At 53.1% G+C, this 25772-nt stretch overlaps 1 protein-coding gene across 1 annotated transcript in view; it reads right to left on the bottom strand.

Annotated features, from left to right (window-relative positions):
• LOC140398613 (protein AF-10-like) overlaps window positions 1–25772 on the bottom strand; it is a 243298-nt gene that overhangs the window by 194983 nt on the left and 22543 nt on the right. The window contains 2 exon segments of the mRNA XM_072487458.1: window positions 2224–2333; window positions 18934–18988. Coding sequence (XP_072343559.1) covers window positions 2224–2333; window positions 18934–18988 — 165 coding nt within the window.

Below are 25772 nucleotides of genomic sequence, written 5' to 3' on the forward strand. Positions count from 1 at the left end.
ATATACGGGTGGTTGGGGGGAGTGGGGGCGCAGGTGGTGAGCATCAAGGACAAATGGGAGAAGGAGCTGGAGGGAGAAATAGACTGGGGACTGTGGTGCGAGGGGATGCGGAGGGTGAACTCACCTCCTCCTGTGCGAGGATGAGTTTGATTCAGTTCAAGGTGGTGCAGAGGGTGCATATGACCCACGTGAGGATGAGTGGGTTCTTCCAAGGGGTGGCCGATGAATGTGTGACGTGTGGGCGAATCACGCGCACATGTTCGTGGTTGCGAGAAGCTGGAGAGATACTGGGACTGGACTGCCAGAGCTTCTGGAGGGGAAGGGGGCGATGTTGTGGCCTTTACCTCTCCAATTGCCCGGCAAAGGATCCGGCTAAATTGGAGGCTGGGTACCGTGCCGGGGGTGGTGGCCTGGCTGGGGGACTTGTACGATTTTCTCCAGTTGGAAAAGATTAAATTTGAATCGAGGGAGTCAGCAGAGGGCTTGAAGACACGAGGGGCTTGTTTATGATGATGTTCGAGGAACTGTTTGTTGTAGGGGGGAGTAAAAAGGAGAAACATTGTACAAACTGTGGACTGAGAGTTTGCGGAGTGTATTTCTGTATATGTTGCTGTGTTTTACTCGTTTGGAATCAAATACATTAAAAAAAACAAGTGCCCAAAAGGACAATCAGAGGAGTGGGTCGGTGGCTTGGTGGCGCAGTGGGTTAGCACTGCTGCCTCACGGCGCCACCGTGCTGCCCCTTAAAGGACATTACTGAGATTTTAAAAAATAAATTTAGAATATCCGATTATTTTTTTTCCAATTAAGGGGCAATTCAGCGTGGCCAATCCACCTAACTTGCACATCTTTGGGTTGTGGGGGGCAGCATGGTGGCGCAGTGGGTTAGCACTGCGGCCTCACGGCGCCGAGGTCCCAGGTTCGATCCCAGCTCTGGGTCACTGTCCGTACAGAGTCTCCACGTTCCCCCTGTGTGCGCGTGGGTTTCCTCCAGGTGCTCCGGTTTCCTCCCACAAGACCCGAAAGATTGGATTGGATTTGTTTATTGTCACGTGTACCGAGGTTCAGTGAAAAGTATTTTTCTGCGAGCAGCTCAACAGATCATTAAGTACATGGGAGGAAAAGGAGTATAAGCTAAGTAAAAAGCGGATCTGTTGGGGAGAGCAAGCAGAGTGTCGCCTCGCTCCGGCGCCATGTTCTTGAGGTTTCTTGTTAAGTGAATTGGACATTCTGAATTCTCCCTCCATCTACCCGAACAGGCGCCGAAATGTGGTGACTTGGGGATTTTCACAGTAACTTCATGGCAGTGTTAATGTAAGCCTCCTTGTGACATTGATAAAGATTATTATGAGAAAACTACTGTTCATCTGAAGCCCCTTGGTTATGAACTCCCTTGAAGAGAGTTTTGGTAAGTTATTGATCTTTATCTAATGGTCTGTGCTGGAAATGTGCATCAGGAAGGACACGATAAGACTCCACTGACAGAAGGTCCAAAACCAAAGGCATTTGTAAAAGGAATGAGAGTCAAGAAGAGGAAATGCTTTTTTGAATTAATCAAAAAGTTATTTTGATCTGGAATGCAGTGTCTGAAAGAGAGCAGATTCAATTCTAACTTTCTAAAAGGAATTGGATAAATACTTGAAGGAGAAAGATTAGCAGGACAATGCAGGACGAAGAGGGATTAACTGGACAGTGCTTTGGATCAGCACAATGGATCAAGTGGCCTGTCTCCAACCACTATCGAGGCTTCACACACAAACAAAATAGTAAACTTGTGACTTACTAAACAAACCGCATGCCAAGAATTTGCATCATCAAGCGAGGAGAGAAAATAGGACTAGAATCTCGAGGAATTAGTCCGGTAAGAGGCAGCGAAACTGAAACTGACCAAAGATTCGAATGGGAGGGAGATTTTTGAACCCCACCTGCATTCAAGAGGGCATTAGGTGATAACTTGAGCAGGGACAACGTGCAGGGATATAGGCAAAAGGCAGGGGAACGGCACTAAGTCACAATGTCCGTTGGAGAGCCGGTGCAGACACAATGGACCAAATGGTTAATTTCTGCGTCATGACAACTCTGCGATTCTGTTTTTAATCAATGGTCCATCCAGCACCCTTATTTACAGATGGAAATTGGTTATGGGTTATGAAAATGGCATCATCCTTGCATGACACTACAACACCGGCATATCCCTCAGCATGGAGGGCATGGCGCCATTACCTTGTTGAAGCGTTCGTGTGGAACATACTGCAGCACAATGGGCTCCATACTGATAACATTGGCAAACTGCACCTCTGGTACGTACAGAGCACAGACTACGTGGGCCCAACCTACAGATAGGAGACAGAAATAGCAGCTTAAAGACGGGTATTGTACTGATTTTACCTTCAACAAAAAAAAAAAAAAAAAACTTTCATTTAGATCGCACCTTTCAAAACTTCAGGACTTCCTATAGTGCTTTACAACCAATGCGGTAGGTTTTACTTCGTCACTGTTGCAATGTGGGAAACGTGACAGCCAATTTTTGCAACGTCCCAACAAACAGCAAGGCCAGATAATCAGAGAAGCAGATTGACTGTTTTTGTGATCTCCAGCACCTGATCCAGCAGGAGGGGATAAAATTCCCCCGGCTCCTTCTTCAAAACAGTGCCACGAGAATCGTTACATCCAGCCGCGGGGCAGGCGAGATCCTGTTTAAACATTTCATCCAAAAAACAGCAGCTCAGATGCCCTCAGTACTGGCACCCGAAACGTCAGCCTAGATTATGGGCAGATGTAGGCGACAGGGTTCTCACCCATCACGTGGTACCCCCTGTGACCCGGGTCGTACGTCGCTACAACTCTGGTTTCTGAGCGAAGAGACAGCCCCGGACTCAGCTGAAGGTGATTCCGGCCCATGTGCTACATACCAGTCTAGGAGTACCCACTGGCAACACGACGGCCAGCTCTCCAGCTACACCAGTCAAGTTTGGTGTCAGCCCCGGGGCCGGGCTTTGCATCTGGAGGCAGAGGATGTGGCTGAGGTGCAGCTGATCTGTTTGGTAGCTCCCCCGTGGCCTCTATTCGCATTCCGATATAGGTTATTGGTCATATGCTCCAAATGGAGTGGCTGCTTCTGTGGTGCTCGAGAACACTTTTTAATCTTATCAAGCAAGGAGTGCATACTTTGTCTCTGGCCAACAAGGCAGCTTGTTTGGCCACCTTATGTTCAGGGAAAGGCTGAACATCATGTGGTCCACCCTCGCTCTGGTGGTTTACGGGAGCCAGTCAGTGCCCCTTCCCCTCATTGTTGTACAGGCAACGGCCCTAGCCTGTTGGGCCATGATTCGCGACACCAGCTGCAGTTGGATTGGCAGCATAGCCTCCTGTCTGGTGGTTTGTGTACGGTACTGAGCAAATTCCCGGAGGATTTCCAGTCGGGTTTGGGTACCACTAAGGAGGCCATGGCTAAAATCCAGGAAGCCCAGTCCCAATACTTTTGTGCCCACCTGGTTCCCTACGCTGGAGTGGAGAAGGTTAATACCAAACTTCAGGGTGGCACGGTGGCGCAGTGCTTAGCACTACTGTCTCACGGTACCGATGACCCAGGTTCGATCCCGGCCCCGGGTCCCTGTCCAAGTGGAGTTTGCACGTTCCCCCAGTGTCTGTGTGGGTCTCACCCCCACAACCCAAAGATGTGCAGGGTAGGTGGATTGGCCACGCTAAATTGCCCCTTAATTTGGGGAAAAAAAGAATTGGGTACTCTAATTTTATATTTTCTTTTAAAAAAAGAGACTGATCTTCAACGTTTGGAAAGTTTGGGCATTATTCAGCCAGTGCGCTTCGCTGATTGGGCGACACTGGTGGTCCCCATCATGAAGCTGAATAAGGCAGTCTGTCTCTGTGGAGACTGTAAATTGAGAATGAACACGGCTTCATGATTAGACCGTTACCCTTCACCTTGCATTGAGGATTTATATGCAACATTGGTCGGTGGCTGTACATTCACAAATTTGGACATGAGCAAAGCTTATCTACAGCTGGAGCTCGATAAAGCCTCACAGAGGTACGTCACCATTAATACGCACAAAGGACACCAGGAGTACACCCGGCTTCCGTTCAGAGTCTCCTCGGCGTGCACAGTCTTCCAGCGTGTCATGGGGAACACCCTGCATGGATTGCCGTGCGTTGCGGTTTTCTTGGATGGTGCGTTAGTCACAGGGGCCACGGAACAAGAACATTTGCAGAATTTCGAGGCGGTGTTGAAACGGTTTTCCGAATATGGGGTCCGCCTGTGCTGGGCAAAGTGCATGTTCCACCCGGAAGAAGTGGTATATTTGGGATATCGGGTGGACCGGGATGGCCTGCACCCAGTTGCCGAGAAGGCACCCGCTCTGCGAGACGCCACGGAACTTCGCTCTTTCCTTGGAATGGTGAATTATCATGGGCACTTTATTCCGAATTTGGTTATCACCCTCGCCCCCCCTCCACTTGCTTTTCAAAAAGCACCAGTCTTGGGATTGGGGCAAGGCCCAGGATATGGAGTTTAACGAGGTGAAGCGATGGTTATCTTCCTCAGGGGCGTTGACACATTTTGACTGCTCAAAATTGTTGTGCGTCACGTGCGGTGCTCTGCAGTATGGCATTGGGGCCATTTTGTCCCATCGAATGGACGGCGGCAGTGACCGTCTGATCGCTTTTGCCTCCCGGACGCTGGCTGTGGCCGAAAGAAGAATGCCCAGAATCAAAGAGAGGGTCTGGCAGTCGCATTTAGTATAAAACAAGTTTCCGGCCGCCATTTTTCTAACCTCACTGATCACAAGCCACTGCTAGGCCTCTTCCGTGAGGACAAGGCGGTCCCACCAATAGATTCTGCAAGGATTCGGCGCTTGATTTGGCTGCCTAAGAATACTCTTTCAAGCACGGCCCAGCGACCCAGATTGCGCATGCTGATGCATTGATGCTAATGTTTTCCCCTGCAGATCGAATCTGCAAACCCTCCTATTGCGGACAATGGGATTGCTGACTGTTTGCCAGTCATTGCCTCATGTATACGTGACTGGATGCAAATTGACCCGGTACTTGCCAAGGTGGGTCATCTGGTGCTGTTTGGTGGGCAGCATCGGTAGCTACCAGGGGCGTTGAAAGCTTTCTCCTCAAAATTGTTGGAGCCGACCATGGAGGACGGCATCCTCCAGTAGGGCACCAGGGTTGTTGTCCCAGCGAAGGGACAGGCTGTCGCGCTGAAGGACCTTCACAACAGACATCCTGGAGTGTCCAAAATGAAGAGGGTGGCGAGAGGCTATGTCTGGTGGCTGGGATTGGACGTGGATATCGAGATTTTGGCCGAGCAGTGCTCCATCTGTCAAGGGCACCAGAAGCTCCCCGTGGTGGCACCCCTACACCATTGGGAATGGCCAGGGTGCACTTGGGCCCACGTGCACGCTGATTTTGTCAGTCCCTTCTTGGGTTCCATGTGTCTTGTTCTGGTGGACGCCCACTCGAAGTGGCTGAAGGTCCACAAGATGGCGACGATCACCTTCCGAGCAACCATTGAGCGACTGCGCATCTCTTTTTCCACCCACTGAATCCCAGAGGTAATCGAGACTGATCAAGAGGTCTCTTTCAAAAGCGAAGAGTTTGCCGCTTTTATGAAGAGCAACGGGATTCACCACGTACCATCCGGCATCAAATGGTTTGGCAGAGAAAGCCATGCCAATGGTTAAACGGGAGCACAATAAATTGATATCCAGCTCAATGGACACAAGACTGGCAAAATTGTTATTTTCATATAGGACCAGGCCGCACGCAGTAACTGGGGTAACCTCCGCTGAGATGTTAATAGGTCGAAGACTTAGATCATGGCAGAGTTTGATTCTATCGAACAGCGACACAAAGATGCGTTGTAACCAAGATTCGCAATGGCATTGCCCAATTTGGCGTCAACCTCTTCACCACTTCACACCTGACAATGTGGTATTCATTCGTAACTTCAACAACGGTGCTCGCTGGGATTGTCATCCGTCAAAGGGGGTCAGTCTCTTACCAGGTTCGGAGTCAACTAATGAAACGACACCTGGATCAAATTCCCTCTCGGAGGTTGCTCCCAGTTGAAGTACCTCAAAAGAAGCTTGCCCTGGATCCTCCGGCTCCGTTGGCGAACCAGCGCCCCGTGACGCCTCCAATCTCTCTCGACGCCGACATGCCTGAAGTTGTCTCATCAGACTCCGAGATGGAGACACTGACCTCGGATGTCTCAGACGCCAATTCCATAGTTCAGCCGCCTCCTAACGATCATCTGCCCCATCGCTCCAGCCACCGACAGCATTCGCCTGTGTGGTATACGTCGACTGATTCAGCACATGAGCCCCATGAAGACTTGCCGGAGCTGAAGGCACTCTGATGTGCTCCACTTGTTCCTCCTTGCTCGTCTCATCGCTTTTCAAGGGGGTTTTCGGATTGGCAGCTGTGCACTGCTCAGCAGTGCCACCAGTGGTTGCTGCAGGTAATTCAGCCCACCAAGGTCCCGAATCACCTGTACACAGGCCTTGCCCCCACCCTGGAGCCTGCAAACAAAGCCATTGGGTTTGTGTTTCAACTTCCTGCAATGGTGGCTCCCTCGCCAGCCACTGGATGAATGGCATCGGGATAAGATCCTTATATGGGCATCAACTGTCCAATAAAGGGGCTCAATGAGGCAGGGCAGGAAAGCCACCCATTCGCCTTTGTGCCTCAGACTTAGAACATAGAACATACAGTGCAGAAGGAGGCCATTCGGCCCATCGAGTCTGCACCGACCCAGTTAAGCCCTCACTTCCACCCTATCCCCGTAACCCAATAACCCCTCCTACCCTTTTTGGTCACTAAGGGCAATTTAGCATAACCAATCCGCCTAACCTGCGCATCTTTGGACTGTGGGAGGAAACCGGAGTACCCGGAGGAAACCCACGCGGACACGGGGAGAACGTGCAGACTCCGCACAGACTAACCCAGCGGGGAATCGAACCTCAGACCCTGGCGCTGTGAAGCCACAGTGCTATCCACTTGTGCTATCGTGCTTATTCAGGGCGGAGGTGTGAAGGCGGCAGCGTCAGAGCTGCCACCCCTCAGCTCGATTAAAGGGCCCAGGCCACCAAACTTCCCACTGGGCAGGGCACAAGATTCCACCATACATCCTTAAAGTAGTGTCTGAAGCGGGGTTTGATGTCATGACTTTCTGACTCAAAGGTAAAAATGCCACTGACTGAGCCAAACATGACTTCCTCGCCACTCTCCGAATCTGCTTCAGTCTTTCCCATTGGATTAGCCCTATTGACGATCAATAACAGCCATTTCGGGCAGCTGTGCAACATCTGTACCAATCTGCGGCTGTTAAGCAGCTCCAGCATAGTCCACTGGCCACATTGGAGGTGATAGTTTTATTTTGAATACGGTGTGAGAAAAGGAGGCGGCCATTCGGCCCTTCGCCCTTTTCAATTATATCATAGCTGATCTGCTATGGGTTTTGTGTCCTTTAATACTCTTGCTGAACAAAAATCTAGCATCATTTTCAAATTTTCAATTTGCGTGGGTCTCACCCTCACAACCCAAATGTGTACAGCGTAAGTAGATTGGCCAACGCATCACACAAGCTTGCCACCTCCACATTGATTCTGTCTACACCTCCCACTGCCTCAGGAAGGCAGATAGGATTGTCAGAGACCCCTCCCATCCAGACATTGCCCTCTTCCAGACCCTTCCATCAGGCAGACGGTACAGAAGCCTGAAGACCCGCACATCCAGACATAGGAACAGCTTCTTCCCCACAGCTACAAGGCTCCTCAACGACTCTCCCTCGGACTGATCTGTTCCCTGTAAGAACACTATTCACGATGCCCTATGCTGCTCTTGCTCATGTATTTGCTTTGTTTGGCCCCTTGTTCCGCACTGTAACCAATCACTGTTTGTCGATGTGCCATTTGTCAATGTTCCCTGTTGATTATTCTTGTGCCTGTGTACGTACTGTGTACGTTCCCTCGGCCACAGAAAAATACTTTCCACTGTACTTCGATACATGTGGCAATAAATCAAATCAAATTTTTAAAAAATCAATTGCCCCTTATTGGGGAAAAAATTTATTTGGTACTCTTAAATTTTTTTAAAAATAAATAAATTTTCAATTGATCAATCCTCAACCTTTGACGGTGATTGTTTTGAATTTCCACCATCTTTTGTAGGAGGGGGAGCAGCACAGTGGCGCGGTGGGTTAGCCCTGTTACCTCACTGCACTGAGGTCCCAGGTTCGATCCCGGCTCTGGGTCACTGTCCGTGTGGAGTTTGCACATTCTCCCAGTGTTTGCGTGGGTTTCGCCCCCACAACCCAAAGATGTGCAGGCTGGGTGGATTGGCCACGCTAAATTGCCCCTTAATTGGAAAAAAATGAATTGGGTACTCTAAATTTAAAACAAAAGATATTTTGTAAGAGGGGGTGTTTCCTTTTTTTTTTAAATTTAGAGTACGCAATTCAGTTTTTCCAATTAAGGGGCAATTTAGTGTGTTCAATCCACCTACCTTGCACATCTTTGGGTTGTGGGGGTGAAACCCACGCAAACACGGGGAGAATGTGCAAACTCCACACGGACAGTGACCCAGAGCCGGGATCGAACCTGGGACCTCGGCGCCGTGAGGCAGCAAGGCTAACCACTGGGCCACCTTGCTGCCAGGAGGGGGTGTTTCCTGATGTCACTCAAGAACAACTGAGCTCTCATTTGGAGGTTATGCCCCCTTGTTTAAGCCTCCCTCCATCAGAGATTCCTCTTAAAACAATTCAATGATATCGTCCCTCAATCTTCCATACTTGAGGGAATACAAGTCCCAGTCTTTCTCTTTGTCCAAAGGATAAGGGCATTGGAGGAAAGGCCAGCATTTATTGCCCATCCCTATACAACTAAGTGGTCATTTCGAAGGACATCAACCACATTGCTGGGGATCTGGAGTCACACACAGAATGGACACAGCAGAGAAGGAAACCATTTGACCTGTCGAATCCACACAGGCTTCTTAAAGCACAATTCAGCTCTGTAGAAGCGTCATTTGGACTCGAAACAGAGTTAACATCTAACTCTCTCCACAGATGCTGCCAGACCTCCTGAGTTTATCCAACATTTTCTACTTTTATTTCAGCTTGTCTCATTCTCCCAGTATGGGCCAGACCAGGTAAGAATGGCAGGTTTCCATCTGCAAAAGGCCACAGCGAACTAGATTGTTTTTAATTGAAGCAACAATCTGGTTGTTTAACGGCCATGATTATTAATTCTAGTTTTTTTTAATTCCAAGTTTATTTAATTAACGGCCATGGTGGGAATTGAACTTGTGTCTCGAGATTACCAGTCTAGTAACATTGCCACTACATTACTATGCCTGTGCAGTCAGATATGGTCGTCAAGTAATGGGATAGTGTGCATGGGAGGGTGGATTAATAATGTCTTCTCTGGGCGGCATTGTGCCGCAGTGGTTAGCACTGGGACTGTGGCACTGAGGACCCGGGTTTGAATCCCGGCTCTAGGTCACTGTTCGTGTGCAGTTTGCACATTCTCCCCATGTCTTCGTGGGTTTCACCCCCACAACCCAAACATGTGCAGATTAGGTGGGCAGCAGGGTAGCACAAGTGGATAGCACTGTGGCTTCACAGCGCCAGGGTCCCAGGTTCGGTTCCGGCTTGGGTCACTGTCTGTGCGGAGTCTGCACATCCTCCGCGTGTGTGCGTGGGTTTCCTCCGGGTGCTCCGGTTTCCTCCCACAGTCCAAAGATGTGCAGGTTAGGTGGATTGGCCATGATAAATTTCCCTTTGTGACCAAAAAGGTTTGGTGGGGTTATTGTGTTACGGGGATAGTGTGGAAGTGAGGGCTTAAGTGGGTCGGTGCAGTCTTGATGGGCCGAATGGCCTCCTTCTGCACTGTATGTTCTATGTTAGGTGGATTGGCCACACTAAACTGCCCCTTAATTGGAAAAACAAATAATTGGGTACTCTAAATTTATTAAAAAAGTAAAATAAAATAAAAATAATGTCTTCTCAAGCTTGGAGGGGTTGGTAGAGGAATTTGAGCTGCCCAGCGGCAATGGGTTCCGGTATTTGCAGGTGAAGGATTAGGTTAGGAAGCAGGTGCCATCCTTTCCCGTCCTGCCGTCCCTGAGGCTGCAGGACAATGTGGTGTTGAGAGGGCAGAACGTCAGAACTCTATAAAGAGCTAATGGATTGGGAGGAAGTGTTAAACATAAGTGGGAGGAAGAGCTTGGAAGGGAGTTGGAGGCTGGGCTGTGGAGGAGGCTCTTGAGGAGGGTGAATGCATCCTCGTCGTGTGCATGTGACCCTGTGCCTTATTAAGTTCACAGGGTCACATATAAAGGTGGCCAGGTTGACGACTTCCAGGTGCAGCGATGACCAGCTAAGTCGCACATTTCTGCAGCTCCCAGTGGAACGGACTTTTGGGCTCTTAATAGGAGCCCCAACGGCAATTTTAACGGCTAAAAACACTGTGCGGTAAACCAGAAGGGAATCCCCCCTGGACACGGATGGAAAAAGGAGAGGAAAGTGGCCGGATTGCGGTGGATCCTCTAGAGCAGCGGCCAGGAAGGCAGGCACAAAGCAAGATGGCGTCGGAAGGTGGCAGTTTAATATGGGGCCCTGACCAACAAGAGTTCCTGCGGCGCTGCGTGGAAGAACTTAAAAAGGAGATGAAGAAGGAGCTGTTGGCCCCGATATTACAGGTGATTGAAGGGCTAAAGGAGGAGCAAAAGACCCAGGAGCAGGAGCTTCGGGTCGTGAAGGCAAAGGCTGCTGAGAATGAGGACGAAATACAGGACCTGGTGTTGAAGACAGAGATGCACGAGGCACAACACAAAAGATGTGTGGAAAGGCTGGAGGTGCTGGAGAATAATGCGAGGAGGAAGAATTTAAGGATTCTTGGTCTTCCCGAAGGCGCAGAAGGGGCGGACGTCGGGGCATATGTGAGCACGATGCTTCACTCGTTAATGGGATCGGAGGCCCCGACGGGCCCATTGGAGGTGGAGGGAGCTTATCGAGTTATGGCGCGAAGACCGAGGGCTGGAGAAATACCTCGAGCCATAGTGGTGAGATTTCTCCGATATAAGGACAGAGAGATGGTCCTCAGATGGGCAAAGAAAACCCGGAGCAGTAGGTGGGAGAACGCGGTGATCCGCGTATATCAAGATTGGAGTGCGGAGGTGGCGAGAAGGAGGGCAAGCTTTAATCGGGCCAAGGCGGTGCTGCACAAAAGGAAGGTTAAATTTGGAATGCTGCAGCCGGCAAGACTGTGGGTCACACATCAAGGGAAACACCACTACTTTGAAATGGCAGAAGAGGCGTGGACATTTATTGTCGAGGAGAAACTGGAATAGGCGGGCTAGAAAAAGAACGTTTGGGACAAAGTGGTGGGGTGACTACGTGGGGTGAAGGGGGGGGAAAGAGATGATTTCCCAAGTTGTTAATCCTGCGATCCTGTAACTTTTCTCTCTTCCCCATGTCGTGGGGGGGGGGGGGGGATGAGGAGCTGGGGGCGCCGGCCATTGAGGGCGGGGCCAAATGGGAAGCGCGGGCTTTGTTCCCGCGCTATGGTAATCATGGCGGGAACAGGGAAGCAGGAAGGAGGGGGCCTCGCACAGTGGGGGCCGAGGTCACGGGGGGGGGAAGCCGAGGTCGGCCAGAGTTTGCTGACTTCTGGGAGCAACATGGGGGGGTGCAATTACGCTAGAAAGGGATCTGGCGGGGGGGGGGATAACTGGGTTGCTGCTGCTGGGGAGAAGGGGGAGCTGGTATGGGGTGGGGTGGTCGGGGCGGGAGGGCGCCGTTGCGGGGAGATACGGCTACGTGGGAACCGGGTGAGGAGCTGGATTGAAAAAGGAGATGGCTAGTCGACAAGGGGGGGGGGGGGGGTAAAGAGCCCCCCAACCCGGCTGATCACGTGGAATGTGAGAGGGCTGAACGGGCCGATTAAGAGGGCACGGGTACTCGCACACCTAAAGAAACTTAAGGCAGATGTGGCTATGCTGCAGGAGACGCATCTGAAATTGATAGACCAGGTCAGACTTCGCAAAGGATGGGTGGGGCAGGTGTTTCATTCGGGGCTAGACGCAAAAAACAGGGGGGTGGCTATATTAGTGGGGAAGCGGGTAATGTTTGAGGCAAAGACCATAGTGGCGGATAGTGGGCGCAGATACGTGATGGTGAGCGGCAGATTGCAAGGGGAGGCGGTGGTTTTAGTGAACGTATATGCCCCGAACTGGGATGATGCCAATTTTATGAGGCGTATGTTGGGACGCATCCCGGACCTAGAGGCGGGAAAGTTGGTAATGGGTGGAGATTTTAATACGGTGCTGGACCCAGGGCTGGACAGATCGAGGTCCAGGACCGGAAGGAGGCCGACTGCAGCTAGGGTGCTCAAGGACTTTATGGAGCAGATGGGAGGAGTAGACCCCTGGAGATTTAGTAGACCTAGGTGTAAGGAGTTTTCATTTTTCTCCTATGTCCACAAAGTCTATTCACGGATAGACTTTTTTGTTTTGGGAAGGGCACTGATCCCGAAGGTGACGGGGACGGAGTACACGGCTATAGCTATTTCGGAACACGCTCCACATTGGGTGGACCTGGAGATAGGGGAGGAAAAGGAACAGCAGCCACCCTGGAGAATGGACATGGGATTATTGGCAGATGAGGGGGGGGTGTTTAAGGGTGAGGGGGTGTATTGAAAGATACTTGGAACTCAATGACAATGGGGAGGTTCAGGTGGGAGTGGTCTGGGAGGCGTTGAAGGCTGTGGTTAGAGGGGAGCTGATATCTATCAGGGCACATAAAGGAAAGAAGGGGGGTAGGGAAAGGGAGCGGTTGTTGAAAGAACTTTTGAGGGTGGACAGACAATATGCGGAGGCACCGGAGGAGGGACTGTACAGGGAAAGGCAAAGGCTACATGTAGAATTTGACTTGTTGACTACGGGTAATGTAGAGGCACAATGGAGGAAGGCACAGGGTGTACAGTACGAATATGGGGAGAAGGCGAGCAGGTTGCTGGCCCACCAACTGAGGAAAAGGGGAGCAGCGAGGGAGATAGGGGGGGTGAGAGATGAGGAGGGAGAGATGGAGCGGGGAGCGGAGAGAGTGAATGGAGTGTTCAAGGCATTTTATGAAAGATTATATGAAGCTCAGCCCCCGGAAGGGAAGGAGAGAATGATGTGCTTTCTGGATCAGCTGGAATTTCCTAAGGTGGAGGAGCAGGAGAGGGCGGGACTGGGAGCACAGATTGAGATGGAGGAAGTAGTGAAAGGGATTGGAAGTATGCAGGCGGGAAAGGCCCCGGGACCAGACGGATTCCCAGTGGAATTTTATCGGAAATATATGGACTTGCTGGCCCCGCTACTGATGAGAACCTTTAATGAGGCCAGGGAAAGGGGGCAGCTGCCCCCGACTATGTCAGAGGCATCGATATCGCTCCTCCTAAAGAAGGAAAAAGACCCGCTGCAATGCGGGTCCTATAGGCCCATTTCCCTCCTGAATGTGGATGCTAAGATTCTGGCCAAGGTAATGGCAACGAGGATAGAGGATTGTGTCCCGGGGGTGGTTCATGAGGACCAAACTGGGTTTGTGAAGGGGAGACAGCTGAACACAAATATACAGAGGCTGCTAGGGGTAATGATGATGCCCCCACCAGAGGGGGAAGCGGAGGTAGTGGTGGCGATGGATGCCGAGAAAGCATTTGATAGAGTGGAGTGGGATTATTTGTGGGAGGTGCTGAGGAGATTTGGCTTTGGAGATGGGTATATCAGATGGGTACAGTTGCTGTATCGGGCCCCGATGGCGAGCGTGGTCACGAATGGACGGGGGTCTGATTATTTTCAGCTCCATAGAGGGATGAGGCAGGGATGTCCTCTGTCCCCGTTATTGTTTGCACTGGCGATTGAGCCCCTGGCCATAGTATTGAGGGGTTCCAGGAAGTGGAGGGGAGTACTCAGGGGAGGAGAAGAACACCGGGTATCTCTGTATGCGGATGATTTGTTGTTGTATGTGGCGGACCCGGCGGAGGGGATCCCAGAGATAATGCGGATACTTGGGGAGTTTGGGGATTTTTCAGGGTATAAATTGAACATGGGGAAAAGTGAGTTGTTCGTGGTGCATCCAGGGGAGCAGAGCAGGGAAATAGAGGATTTACCGTTGAGGAAGGTAACAAGGGACTTTCGGTACTTGGGGATCCAGATAGCCAAGAATTGGGGTACATTACACAGGCTTAATTTAACGCGGTTGGTGGAACAGATGGAGGAGGACTTTAAGAGATGGGACATGGTGTCCCTGTCACTGGCTGGTAGGGTGCAGGCGGTTAAAATGGTGGTCCTCCAAGATTCCTTTTTGTGTTTCAGTGCCTCCCGGTTGTGGTCACGAAGGCTTTTTTCAAGAGAATCGAGAAGAGTATTATGAGTTTTGTGTGGGCCGGGAAGACCCCGAGAGTGAGGAGGGGATTTTTGCAGCGTAGCAGGGACAGGGGGGGGGTTGGCACTACCGAGCCTAAATGACTATTACTGGGCCGCCAATGTTTCAATGGTGTGTAAGTGGATGGGAGAAGGGGAGGGAGCGGCGTGGAAGAGATTGGAGAGGGCGTCCTGTAGGGGGACTAGCCTACAAGCAATGGTGACGGCACCGTTGCCGTTCTCACCGAAGAGATACACCACAAGCCCGGTGGTGGTGGCTACATTGAAGATTTGGGGGCAGTGGAGACGGCATAGGGGAAAGACGGGAGCCTCGGTGCGGTCCCCGATAAGAAATAACCATAGGTTTGTTCCGGGGAGAATGGATGGGGGATTTGGAGCATGGCAAAGAGCTGGGGTAGTACAATTGAGACATCTGTTCGTGGATGGGACGTTTGCGAGTCTGGGTGCGCTGACGGAAAAATATGGGTTGCCCCAAGGGAATGCATTTCGGTATATGCAACTGAGGGCTTTCGCGAGGCAACAGGTGAGGGAATTTCCGCAGCTCCCGGACGCAGGAGGTGCAGGATAGAGTGATCTCAGAGACATGGGTGGGGATGGTAAAGTGTCGGACATATATAGGGAAATGAGGGACGAGGGGGAGATCATGGTAGATGAGCTGAAAGGGAAATGGGAAAAAGAGCTGGGGGAGGAGATTGAGGAGGGGCTGTGGGCTGACGCCCTACGTAGGGTAAACTCATCGTCCTCGTGTGCCAGGCGAAGCCTGATACAATTCAAGGTTCTACACAGGGCACATTTGACTGGAGCACGGCTCAGTTGATTTTCTGGGGTAGAGGATAGGTGTGGGAGATGCTCGAGAAGCCCAGCGAATCACACCCACATGTTCTGGTCATGCCCGGCACTACAGGGGTTCTGGGTGGGGGTGGCAAAGGTGCTTTTGAAGGTGGTGGGGGTCCGGGTCGAACCAAGCTGGGGGTTGGCTATATTCGGGGTTGCAGAAGAGCCGGGAGTGCAGGAGGCGAGAGAGGCTGATGTTTTGGCCTTTGCGTCCCTAGTAGCCCGGCGCCGGATATTGTTAATGTGGAAGGAAGCCAAACCCCCGGGTGTGGAGACCTGGATAAACGACATGGCAGGGTTTATAAAGTTAGAACGGATTAAGTTCGTATTAAGAGGTTCGGCTCAAGGGTTCACCAGGCGGTGGCAACCGTTCGTCGACTACCTCACAGAAAGATAGAGGGAATGGAAAAGTAGAAGACAACAGCAGCAACCCAGGGGGGAGGGGAGGGGGGGGGGGGGGGGGGGGGAGAGGAACTGGGCGGACTCTCAGGGATGTCATTGTATATGTATAGACACTTGATATAGGTAATGTATATTGGATTGTTGGATTGTATCTTTGGAGAGTAACTATTTTTGACAAGGCAGTTGCCACTTGGTTTAGTTTTTGTTTATATATTATTTATTTATTTGTTTAAAATTGGCCACGGTTATTTATATTGCTTTGTTGTTGTTCAAAAGAAAAACTATGTACTGTTATGTTTGGCCACAAAATTTTGAAAATTTTGAATAAAATATATTTTTTAAAAGTAAATAAATAAAGGTGGCCAGGTTGAGCAGGTTGTTCGGGAGGGTGGAGGATGGATGTGGGCGGTGCGCGGGTGGGCACATGTCCACATGTTTTGGGCCTGTCCGATGTTGGGGGGATTCTGCTGGGCTTTGCTGACGTTATGACTGAGGTGTTGAGGGTGAAAGTGGTCCCGAGGCCAGAAGTGGAAATTTTGGGAGTGTCGGAAGACCACGGGTCGAGAGAGGCTGACGTTTTGGCCTTTGCCTCCCTGGTAGCCCGGAGACGGATTCTTATTGGAGTGGAGGGACTCGAACTCATCAGGCCATTTCACAAGAATACCAATATAAAGGGAAATCAACAATTTGTACTGTGGTTTCCTCTTATACTGCTATTCTTGAAATGTTGTGATGAGTGCAAGATACAAAGCTTCGACATGCCACTCGGGTTCTGTACTAGCGAATGTCTATTAATCGCAAGTTCATGATTATACTCATCCTTTCATTCTCTCCTCTCTCCCTTCCTTGTCTCGATCATCCCATGACAGGGCCATGCTTGGATCCACAAACCTTCCCGTACTTGGGAAAAGTAGCCCAGGAATTGAGGTAATGAATGCTGGTCAGGCCACTTTACCGTGTCTGCCTGCCCATTCCTCTTACAGTCAGCTGTGGGTAGCTGCCAAGTGAGGCCAGTACCTTCCTCAGAGGAAAAGGCAAAGAAAAATGGAGCTAATCATTCCATTATAAAGGACACCTCTCCCCAAATAGAAAGAGACAGGGGCTAGCATTGTATCCTCGCTCACTTAAACGCCACACCTTGAAACCAGGAACATATGCATGTTGCACAGGGAAAGGGCTGTAAAATAGTCCCCAAACAGTACAGTGCGCGAGAGTGAACGATTGATACAAGTTACATTGAGATTGAGTTCAGCTATTTTAACTTGCAGTGAAAGAGAAGAATAGGAGGGAGGGAGGGTGGGTGTGGGAGAAAGAGGGAGAAAGAGAGAGAAAGAGGGAGAAAGAGAGAGAAAGAGAGAAAAAGAGAGAGAAAGAGAGAGAGAGAGAAAGAGAGAGAGAGAGAGAGAGAGAGAGAGAGAGAGAGAGAGAGAGAAAGAGAGCGAGAAAGAGAGAGAGAGAGAGAGAGAGCGAGAGAGAGAGAAAGAGAAAGAAAAAAGAAAGAAAGAAAGAAAAAGAGAGAAAGATAGAAAAAGAGAGAGGAGGGAGAAAGAGAAAGAGAAAGAGGGAGAAAGAGAGAGAGGGAGAGAGAGATGAAGAGAGAGAGGAAGAGAGAGAGGGAGAAAGAGTGAGAGGGAGAAAGAGAGAGAGGGAGAGAGAGAGGAAGAAAGAGAGAGAGGAAGAAAGAGAGAGAGGGAGAAAGAGAGAGAGGGAGAAAGAGAGAGAGGGAGAAAGAGAGAGAGGGAGAAAGAGAGAGAGGGAGAAAGAGAGAGAGGGAGAAAGAGAGAGAGGGAGAAAGAGAGAGAGGGAGAAAGAGAGAGAGGGAGAAAGAGAGAGAGGGAGAAAGAGAGAGAGGGAGTGAGAAAGAGAGAGAGAGCGAGAGGGAGAAAGAGAGCGAGAGGGAGAAAGAGAGCGAGAGGGAGAAAGAGAGCGAGAGGGAGAAAGAGAGCGAGAGGGAGAAAGAGAGCGAGAGGGAGAAAGAGAGCGAGAGGGAGAAAGAGAGCGAGAGGGAGAAAGAGAGCGAGAGGGAGAAAGAGAGCGAGAGGGAGAAAGAGAGCGAGAGGGAGAAAAGGAGCGAGAGGGAGAAAGGGAGCGAGAGGGAGAAAGAGAGAGGGAGAGAAAGAGAGAGGAAGAGAAAGAGAGAGGAAGAGAAAGAGAGAGGAAGAGAAAGAGAGAGGAATAGAAAGAGAGAGAGGGAGAAAGAGAAAGAGAGTGAGAGGGAGGACAGCAAGCAAGAGGATGAGATGAACAACATAGCAACAAGTTCTGACCAGATTAGTCACAAATTAAAATGTTTCCATAGAATCCCTAGTGGAGGCGGCAGCAATTCAGTCCATTCTGAAGCGATCCTCCGAAAGGGCACTCTAGTCTAAGGGCCCTTATTTCCAAATATTTTTACTTTGTGGTTATCATTTTGATCCATGGATATTTAATTGGCCAGTGGAAGTGAAGAACTCAAAAGTCTCAAAGTGGTACACCGTGCTATTGGAGATTTAGCTTTTGAACAGAAAAACTCAGACTTTCTGGCACCCGAGAGATCGGAGGTAATTGTACGATTGGTTGGCTGGTGGCCAATGAATTGGCCAACGGCTGTATTGTGCCCGGCGACAGGCAGTGATTGGGTCCTACTCGTGTGGGATGGTTTTCAGAGAATGGACGGGTCAGTTGGATCCTGGAGGCAGAGAGGAGAATCTCTCTCTCTCTGCCTATTTACTCATTGCTACTGTTGTTAATGAAAATTAATTGTGTTTAAATTTACAAACCTGGTGACTGCAGTTACTGGGCAGCCAAAGACCAGAGACTTTGGGTATTTTCTCAGGATGAATTGTTAATTTCAATAGTATTGCAACTCCGGGTCAAGTGAGGCTGGAATTGACCACGCACATGCCCAGAGTGGCACAGCACTACCAAGGCCCACTCCGCCGCCTTATCCCCGCACATTGACCATGGCCAATCCACCTAACCTGCTCATCTTTGGACTATGGGAGGAAACCTGAGCACCCGGAGGAAACCCACGCAGACACGGGGAGAACATGCAAACTCCACACACAGTCACTCAAGGCTGGATTCAAACCTGGTCCCTGGTGCTGTGAGGCAGTAGTGCTAACCACCGTGTCTCTAATTGATGGAAATGCATCTCTCTGCGCTTCTGGTATTACTTTTACCACCACCTGTATTCTATGAATCCTACATTTTCATGCTAGAATTGTCATTAAAAAGGTGTAATCGTCACAGTTTGCCACTTACCGCCATTGTCTGTTCTCTTGAGAGCACCATCTTTGTGAGGGCAGAGTTCACAACGCTGGAAACAAAGGACATGGTTCAATTGGACATCATTTTGATCTGCTTTGGGGACAGCCAGAAATCAAGGGGGGTGACCAAACAGTTTGCTCAGTTTATAACTGCTACAAGAACCAGGACACAGGACAATTAAAAAAAGACAACAGTCTGCACAACATTGCTTTTCAAATGAGAAAACCAGACCTTGCTTTTTCTTTTTAAGGTTATGAAGATTTCCAACCCAACTGGCTCAAGTGGTCGCTTCACAGTTATTTGTAAAACTTATATTTTATATTAATCCCCTGCACTCACTTAAATTAACTTGGTAAAATGTCCCACAGATTTATTCAGACAAAAATTGACAAGAGCCAAAACAAAAAGATACTAGGACAGCAGACGACTTAAAGTTCCTTTCTACTGTTCAAATGAATGTAAATATACCCATGGTCCTATTTACCCACAGTAATACCCCAAGTAGTGTGATTCAGTCAAACACTGAACCAATCAAACAGACATTGGGATCGAAGAAACCTTAAACGTTCCTTTCTACCTGTTCAGTGTTCTAGCCCCAACCAGCTTCGCTGAAATATTACCTGGCCCATTCATCTCCTTGTTACCCACGGGTTCTTGATGGGTGCAATGAGCCTGCAGTGACTATATTACAGAATTGGCAACCATTCAAATACAGTTTATTTGACCGAAACATTTTAGAACATGCCAAGGACTTGAATGGCACTAAACAAGTGCTGAATTGTGCCAGAGCGCGCAGCTGTGGGGAGAAGAAGACAGAGTCGGGCTCGGCTGCGACCCCCTCCACGGCTGAATAGCTTGACACGCAATCTTATCCGACACATGAACAATTGGCTGTCAGGCTGCTGAGCAGTATTCCAGAAATAATCAGTGCTTCTAGAACATAGAACATAGAAAATACAGCACAGAACAGGCCCTTCGGCCCACGATGTTGTGCCGAACCTTTGTCCTGGATTAATCATAGATTATCATTGAATTTACAGTGCAGAAGGAGGCCATTCGGCCCCCTGAGTCTGCACCGGCTCTTGGAAAGAGCACCCTACCCAAGCTCAACACCTCCACCCAACACCAAGGGCAATTTTGGACACTAAGGGCAATTTATCATGGCCAATCCACCTAACCTGCACATCTTTGGACTGTGGGAGGAAACCGGAGCACCCGGAGGAAACCCACGCAGACACGGGGAGGACGTGCAGACTCCGCACAGACAGTGACCCAAGCCGGAATCGAACCTGGGACCCTGGAGCTGTGAAGCAATTGTGCTATCCACAATGCTACTGTGCTGCCCTTAATAACAAACAAATCTACACTATATCAGTGTAAGGCAGAACCCTGCCAGAAAAGGCAGGGTGGAAAAAAAACAGAGAAATCTAAATCATAAATAAAATAGAAACGATTACAAAGGGATATTTCCATCTGCCCGAGAGAGCAACTCCTGCCCAGTTGCCCATCTCTACCAAGCTCCGGTGGTTAACTTACATTCAGCTGGTTTTGTTAAGGACGAGCACAATTGACAAAGATCCTTCCGGTTTAAAAATACATGCTTTACAGCTTCCCAAAGATGACTTTTTAAGTGAGTGGCAAATCTGTAACACCACACTGAAAGCTCCAGAGACACGACTGCAAAGCAAACAAACAACGTTGCTAGCGGCAAGGAAAGCAGCAGCGATTGCCAGGTTTCTCAGGTCATGGGTGAGCTCTTTGGTCTATGCGAAAGCGAGATTTGGGCGCTTAGATCAGGGGCGTCATTCTCCGACCCCCCAGAGGGTCGGAGAATGGCCGTTGGCCGTCGTGAATCCCGCCCCCGCCCCCGCCGAAGTCTCCGAAGGGAGAAAAGTCGGCGGGGCGTTAATGGCGCTGCTGCCGCGGAGAATGTCACGGGTCTGCGCAAGGCAGCCGATTTTCGGCCTGCCGATATTCTCCCTTCCGGATGGGCCGAAGTCCCATCGACGTGATGACCGTTCACGTCGACGTGAATCAAACCTCCTTTTCATCGGCGTGACCCGGTGCTCCAGGCTCACGCCGACCAGCGTGGAGGTGAGTGACGGCCTGGGGGGTTGGCGCTGGGCAGGAAATGACGTGGCCGCAGTCTGAATGCGTGAGGAGAGGTGTGTCTCGGGTTGTGTGTGTGTGTGCGGCGGGGTGGGGGTGGTTAGAGTAGGCTGGGCTCCGGGGGAGTGCCGGGAGGGGGTCCGTGCCGGGGTGGAGGTTGGGGGGGGGGTCCGTGCCGGGGTGGAGGTTGGGGGGGGGGGGGGGTCCGTGCTGGGGTGGAGGTGGGGGGGGGGGGGGGGTGTCCGTGCTGGGGTGGAGGTTGGGGGTGGGTCCGTGCCGTGCCGGGGTGGAGGTTGGGGGGGGGGGGGGGGGGGTCCGTGCCGGGGTGGAGGTTGGGGGGGGGGGTCCGTGCCGTGCCGGGGTGGAGGTGGGGGGGGGGGGGTCCGTGCCGTGCCGGGGTGGAGGTTGGGGGGGGGGGGTCCGTGCCGTGCCGGGGTGGAGGTTGGGGGGGGGTCCGTGCTGGGGTGGAGGTTGGGGGGGGTCCGTGCTGGGGTGGAGGTTGGGGGGGGGTCCGTGCCGTGCCGGGGTGGAGGTTGGGGATTGGGGGGGGTCCGTGCTGGGGTGGAGGTTGGGGGTCCGTGCCGAGGAGGGGGATGGGAGGGCAAGTGAGTTGGTCCACCTGGCCAGGTGCCAGCCTCCAACAGTTGGACCCATGCGGTCCATGCCACCTGGCTGGGGGGAGGAGGGGATATGGGCAATGATGACATGTCGTCGTTCCCCTTCCCCCCACTAGGCCGTCATGTTTTCAGATCATCCAGCGATGTTGGCCGCCGTGGTGGCAGCCGCTCATGTCTATGTTGCCCTGGATGAGGAGGAGGAGGAGGAGGAGGAGGAGCGTGCCAGAGAGGCGGCGCAGGCTGCCGCAGAGGGGCAGGCGGCAGCCGCCCAGGCTGGAGGGACACCTGACCGACAGGACGAGGAGGGGGAGGAGGACGTCGCGGCCCCACGGCAACGGAGGCACCCGAGGGCGCCCCGTGTGTACCGGCCCCTGCAGTCATACCAGGACCTCACGGACCGGGAATGCAGGAGGAGACTCCTGATGAGCCGGGAAACCGTGGCACACATCTGTCACCTGCTGGCACACCTGTCACCGCGTGGCACTGGCGGGTGACACCCTCTCCCAGTGTCCGTCAAGTGAACTTTTATGCAACGGGGTCATTCCAGGCACCGAGTGGGGACCTGTCCGGCATATCGCAGACATCGGTGCATCGGTGCATCCGGGCAGTGACAGATGCCCTATATGCCATGGCGCACCGCTACATCCGCTTCCCCGTGGACCGGGCCAGCCAAGATGCCCGGGCCGTGGGCTTCTCTACCGTTGCCGGGGTCCTCATGGTCCAGGGCGCGATCGATGGGATGCACGTCGCCGTGCGGCCACCTGCAGATAACAGGGCCGTGTTCACTAATAGGAAGGGGACCTATTCGATGAACATACAGGTGGTCTGCGACCACCGCATGATGATCCTGCACGTCTGCGCCCGTCACCCAGGCAGTGTACACGACTCATTCGTGTTGTCGCGATCATCCATCCCCGGCATGTACGAGGGACGCCATCCCCGGCTGAGGGGCTGATTGCTGGGCGACAGGGGCTACCCATTGTGATCGTGGCTGATGACGCCTATACGGAGGCCACGCAATGAGGCGGAGAACCGCTACAATGATGCCCATGTAGCGACAAGGGGAGTGATCGAGAGGTGCTTTGGCGTGCTGAAGATGCGTTTCAGGTGCGTGGACCTCTCTGGGGGCGCCCTCCAGTATTGGTCAGATAGGGTCGGCCGCATCATTGTGGTGTGCTGCGTCCTGCACAACATAGCCCAGCAGAGGGGCGATGTGCCGCAGGCAGAGGAGGGAGGAGTGGAGGAGCAGCAGGAAGAGGCCCAGTCCTCCCCAGATGAGGGGGATGGGGGCAATGGTCAGGGCAGACGGGGTAGACACAGGCGGGTGGCTGTCCACCGTTACCGGCTGGCCCAGCGGGCACGGGACAGACTGATAGACGCCCGCTTCACTGACTAGATGGGCGTGGGAATCGGGTAGTATGGCCACAGACCGCATACCATGGCAACAGCCGACCACCCACACCCCCCACCCATCCACCCACCCAGCACCCTCACCCCCCTCCCCAACCCCACCCACCCCACCCGCATGCACACCACCCCCCCGCCCCCCCCCCCCCCCCCCCCCCCCCCCCCCCATTGCCGATCCACCTGCGGCACAACGGGCCGGGCTCACACAGTTGCGGGTGGACGCGTGTCTATCGCAGGCCATGGAGGATGATGACAACCCGCCCTGCTATGAGCTCCTGGCTCTACATCGTTGGACTATGTCTGACCCATGGCCACAGTACCACCATCCACCCGGACCATCCCTGCATGCGGCTGTGACACTGCAGCGCACGGTCCCGTCCTCTGCCCGGGGGATGTTGATGGCGGCCCAGGGGGAAGGGGGCAGACTCACCTGGGGCTGAGGTAAGACCACCCCTCACACACACACTTGCGCTCAACGTACATGACACCCCCGCACACTTTGGACAGAGCACAAAGGCAGCTTCTGTAGGTGTAACATTGACTTTAATAACCAAAGGAGTTCATGCACGTGCCCTAGCCCCTAAAACTCATCTGTGCCCTGCACCCGTGCCAACTTACTCAGTGTCTAATTGTTTGGCCTTACGGGCCCTTTGACTACGTCTACGTGGTTCCCCAGACGGTACAGCAGAACTGGAGGTGGACTCCTGTGATTCCTGCCCTCTGACACTGGATCCCTTTGGCGGCCGTTTCCTGGGGCGTCCTGGCCTAGATGGGCCAGGCTGCGGCCCGGGCGACTGGGATGGCGAGCTGCCAGCCTGTCCTGCCCGTTGCCCACCCGATGCACCTGGGACGGGGGGGGGGGGGGGGGGGGGGGAGTCCGAGGTGTCGCGGTGTACCGGGACCTCCCCTACAGAGGGAGCCGGGACGGACCACACCACCTCCTCCTCCCTCGGGGTGCCCGATGGCCCCCAGGCCTCTACATGGGTGGGGGATGCGAACAGACTGGCCATCCGACGCCCCCCCGACATCTGGCGCTGCCAGTCCTGGAGGCCCGTGCTGGTATCGACAGGGGTCTGCAGGTTTGCAGCCATGGAGCCCAGGGTGTTGGCAAACCCTGTCTGTGACAGTGCGACGCCGGCTCGCACATGGCCACTGGCGCCGATGCCCTCAGCGATGGCCTGCAGGGACTGGGCCATGGCCTGCTGAGACTGGGCCATGGCCTGCAGAGACTGGGCCATGGCCTGCAGAGACTGGGCTATGGCGTTGAGCGCCTCTGCCATCTGGCGCTGGCACTGGCTCATGGCCTCCTGTGAGGGGGCAGCCATTTCCTGGGCCACAGACGCCGCCTGCACGGAAGGCCCCAGGCCTCGCAAACCGTTCACCATGTCTGACACCGTCGCACCCATTGCCTCCACCGCGGACGCCACCCGTGCGGTGTCAGCCTGGGTGGCACGCATGACCGGCACCACTCCCAGCTCCTGGACGCGGGTGGACTCCTCCACCTGCGACCGCAGCCGCCGCAAGCCGCCCGTCACCCTCTTGGCTCGTCTCCGGGTTGGTGGTTGCATCGGATCTATGTGTGGGTGTGGTAACTGCAGGAACCCGGGATCCATCTGGGCGGCAGATGTTCGCTTGGGCTGGGCTGCCCTCCGACTGCCCGGTCCCTCTGCTGCTCCTACCTCCACCTGCTGTACCGGGACGGCTGTGTTGTGCGCACCAGCGAGTGTACCAGACGCCTCATCACTAAAGTGCCCAACCGTGGTGAGTGTTTCTGCGATGGTGGAGGGTGTTGGTGACAGCAGTGGCGTTGTGTCGTGCGCTTCGTCCCACTCTGAGTCCATGGCACTTTGGGGTGGGGGTTCGTCTCCACCCATCCACTCTGAGTCACTGTCCGGTATTTCGTCTTCCTGGGTAGTGCTGTCCCGGGTAGTGCTGTCCCGGGTAGTGGTGTCCCGGGTAGTGGTGTCCCGGGTAGTGGTGTCCCGGGTAGTGGTGTCCCGGGTAGTGGTGTCCCGGGTAGTGGTGTCCCGGGTAGTGGTGTCCCGGGTAGTGGTGTCCCGGGTAGTGGTGTCCCGGGTAGTGGTGTCCCGGGTAGTGGTGTCCCGGGTAGTGGTGTCCCGGGTAGTGGTGTCCCGGGTAGTGGTGTCCCGGGTAGTGGTGTCCCGGGTAGTGGTGTCCCGGGTAGTGGTGTCCCGGGTAGTGGTGTCCCGGGTAGTGGTGTCCCGGGTAGTGGTGTCCCGGGTAGTGGTGTCCCGGGTAGTGGTGTCCCGGGTAGTGGTGTCCCGGGTAGTGGTGTCCCGGGTAGTGGTGTCCCGGGTAGTGGTGTCCCGGGTAGTGGTGTCCCGGGTAGTGGTGTCCCGGGTAGTGGTGTCCCGGGTAGTGGTGTCCCGGGTAGTGGTGTCCCGGGTAGTGGTGTCCCGGGTAGTGGTGTCCCGGGTAGTGGTGTCCCGGGTAGTGGTGTCCCGGGTAGTGGTGTCCCGGGTAGTGGTGTCCCGGGTAGTGGTGTCCCGGGTAGTGGTGTCCTGGCTCGGATGTGACGGGGGCCTGTGGCTGCCCCCCTCATCGCTGGGTGGTCGCTCCCGCACGTGACGGGGGTGTCGTCTCCCTGTTGCTCCAGGTCTCTCCGTCTCCCGTGGTGTGCGAGGGGCATCCTGCGGGCATCGCATGCTGGAGGGTGCGGGTCTCTCCGTCTCCTGTGGT

This window comes from Scyliorhinus torazame, chromosome 21 (assembly GCF_047496885.1).
Source record: "Scyliorhinus torazame isolate Kashiwa2021f chromosome 21, sScyTor2.1, whole genome shotgun sequence".
Classification (NCBI taxonomy): Eukaryota; Metazoa; Chordata; class Chondrichthyes; order Carcharhiniformes; family Scyliorhinidae; genus Scyliorhinus; species Scyliorhinus torazame.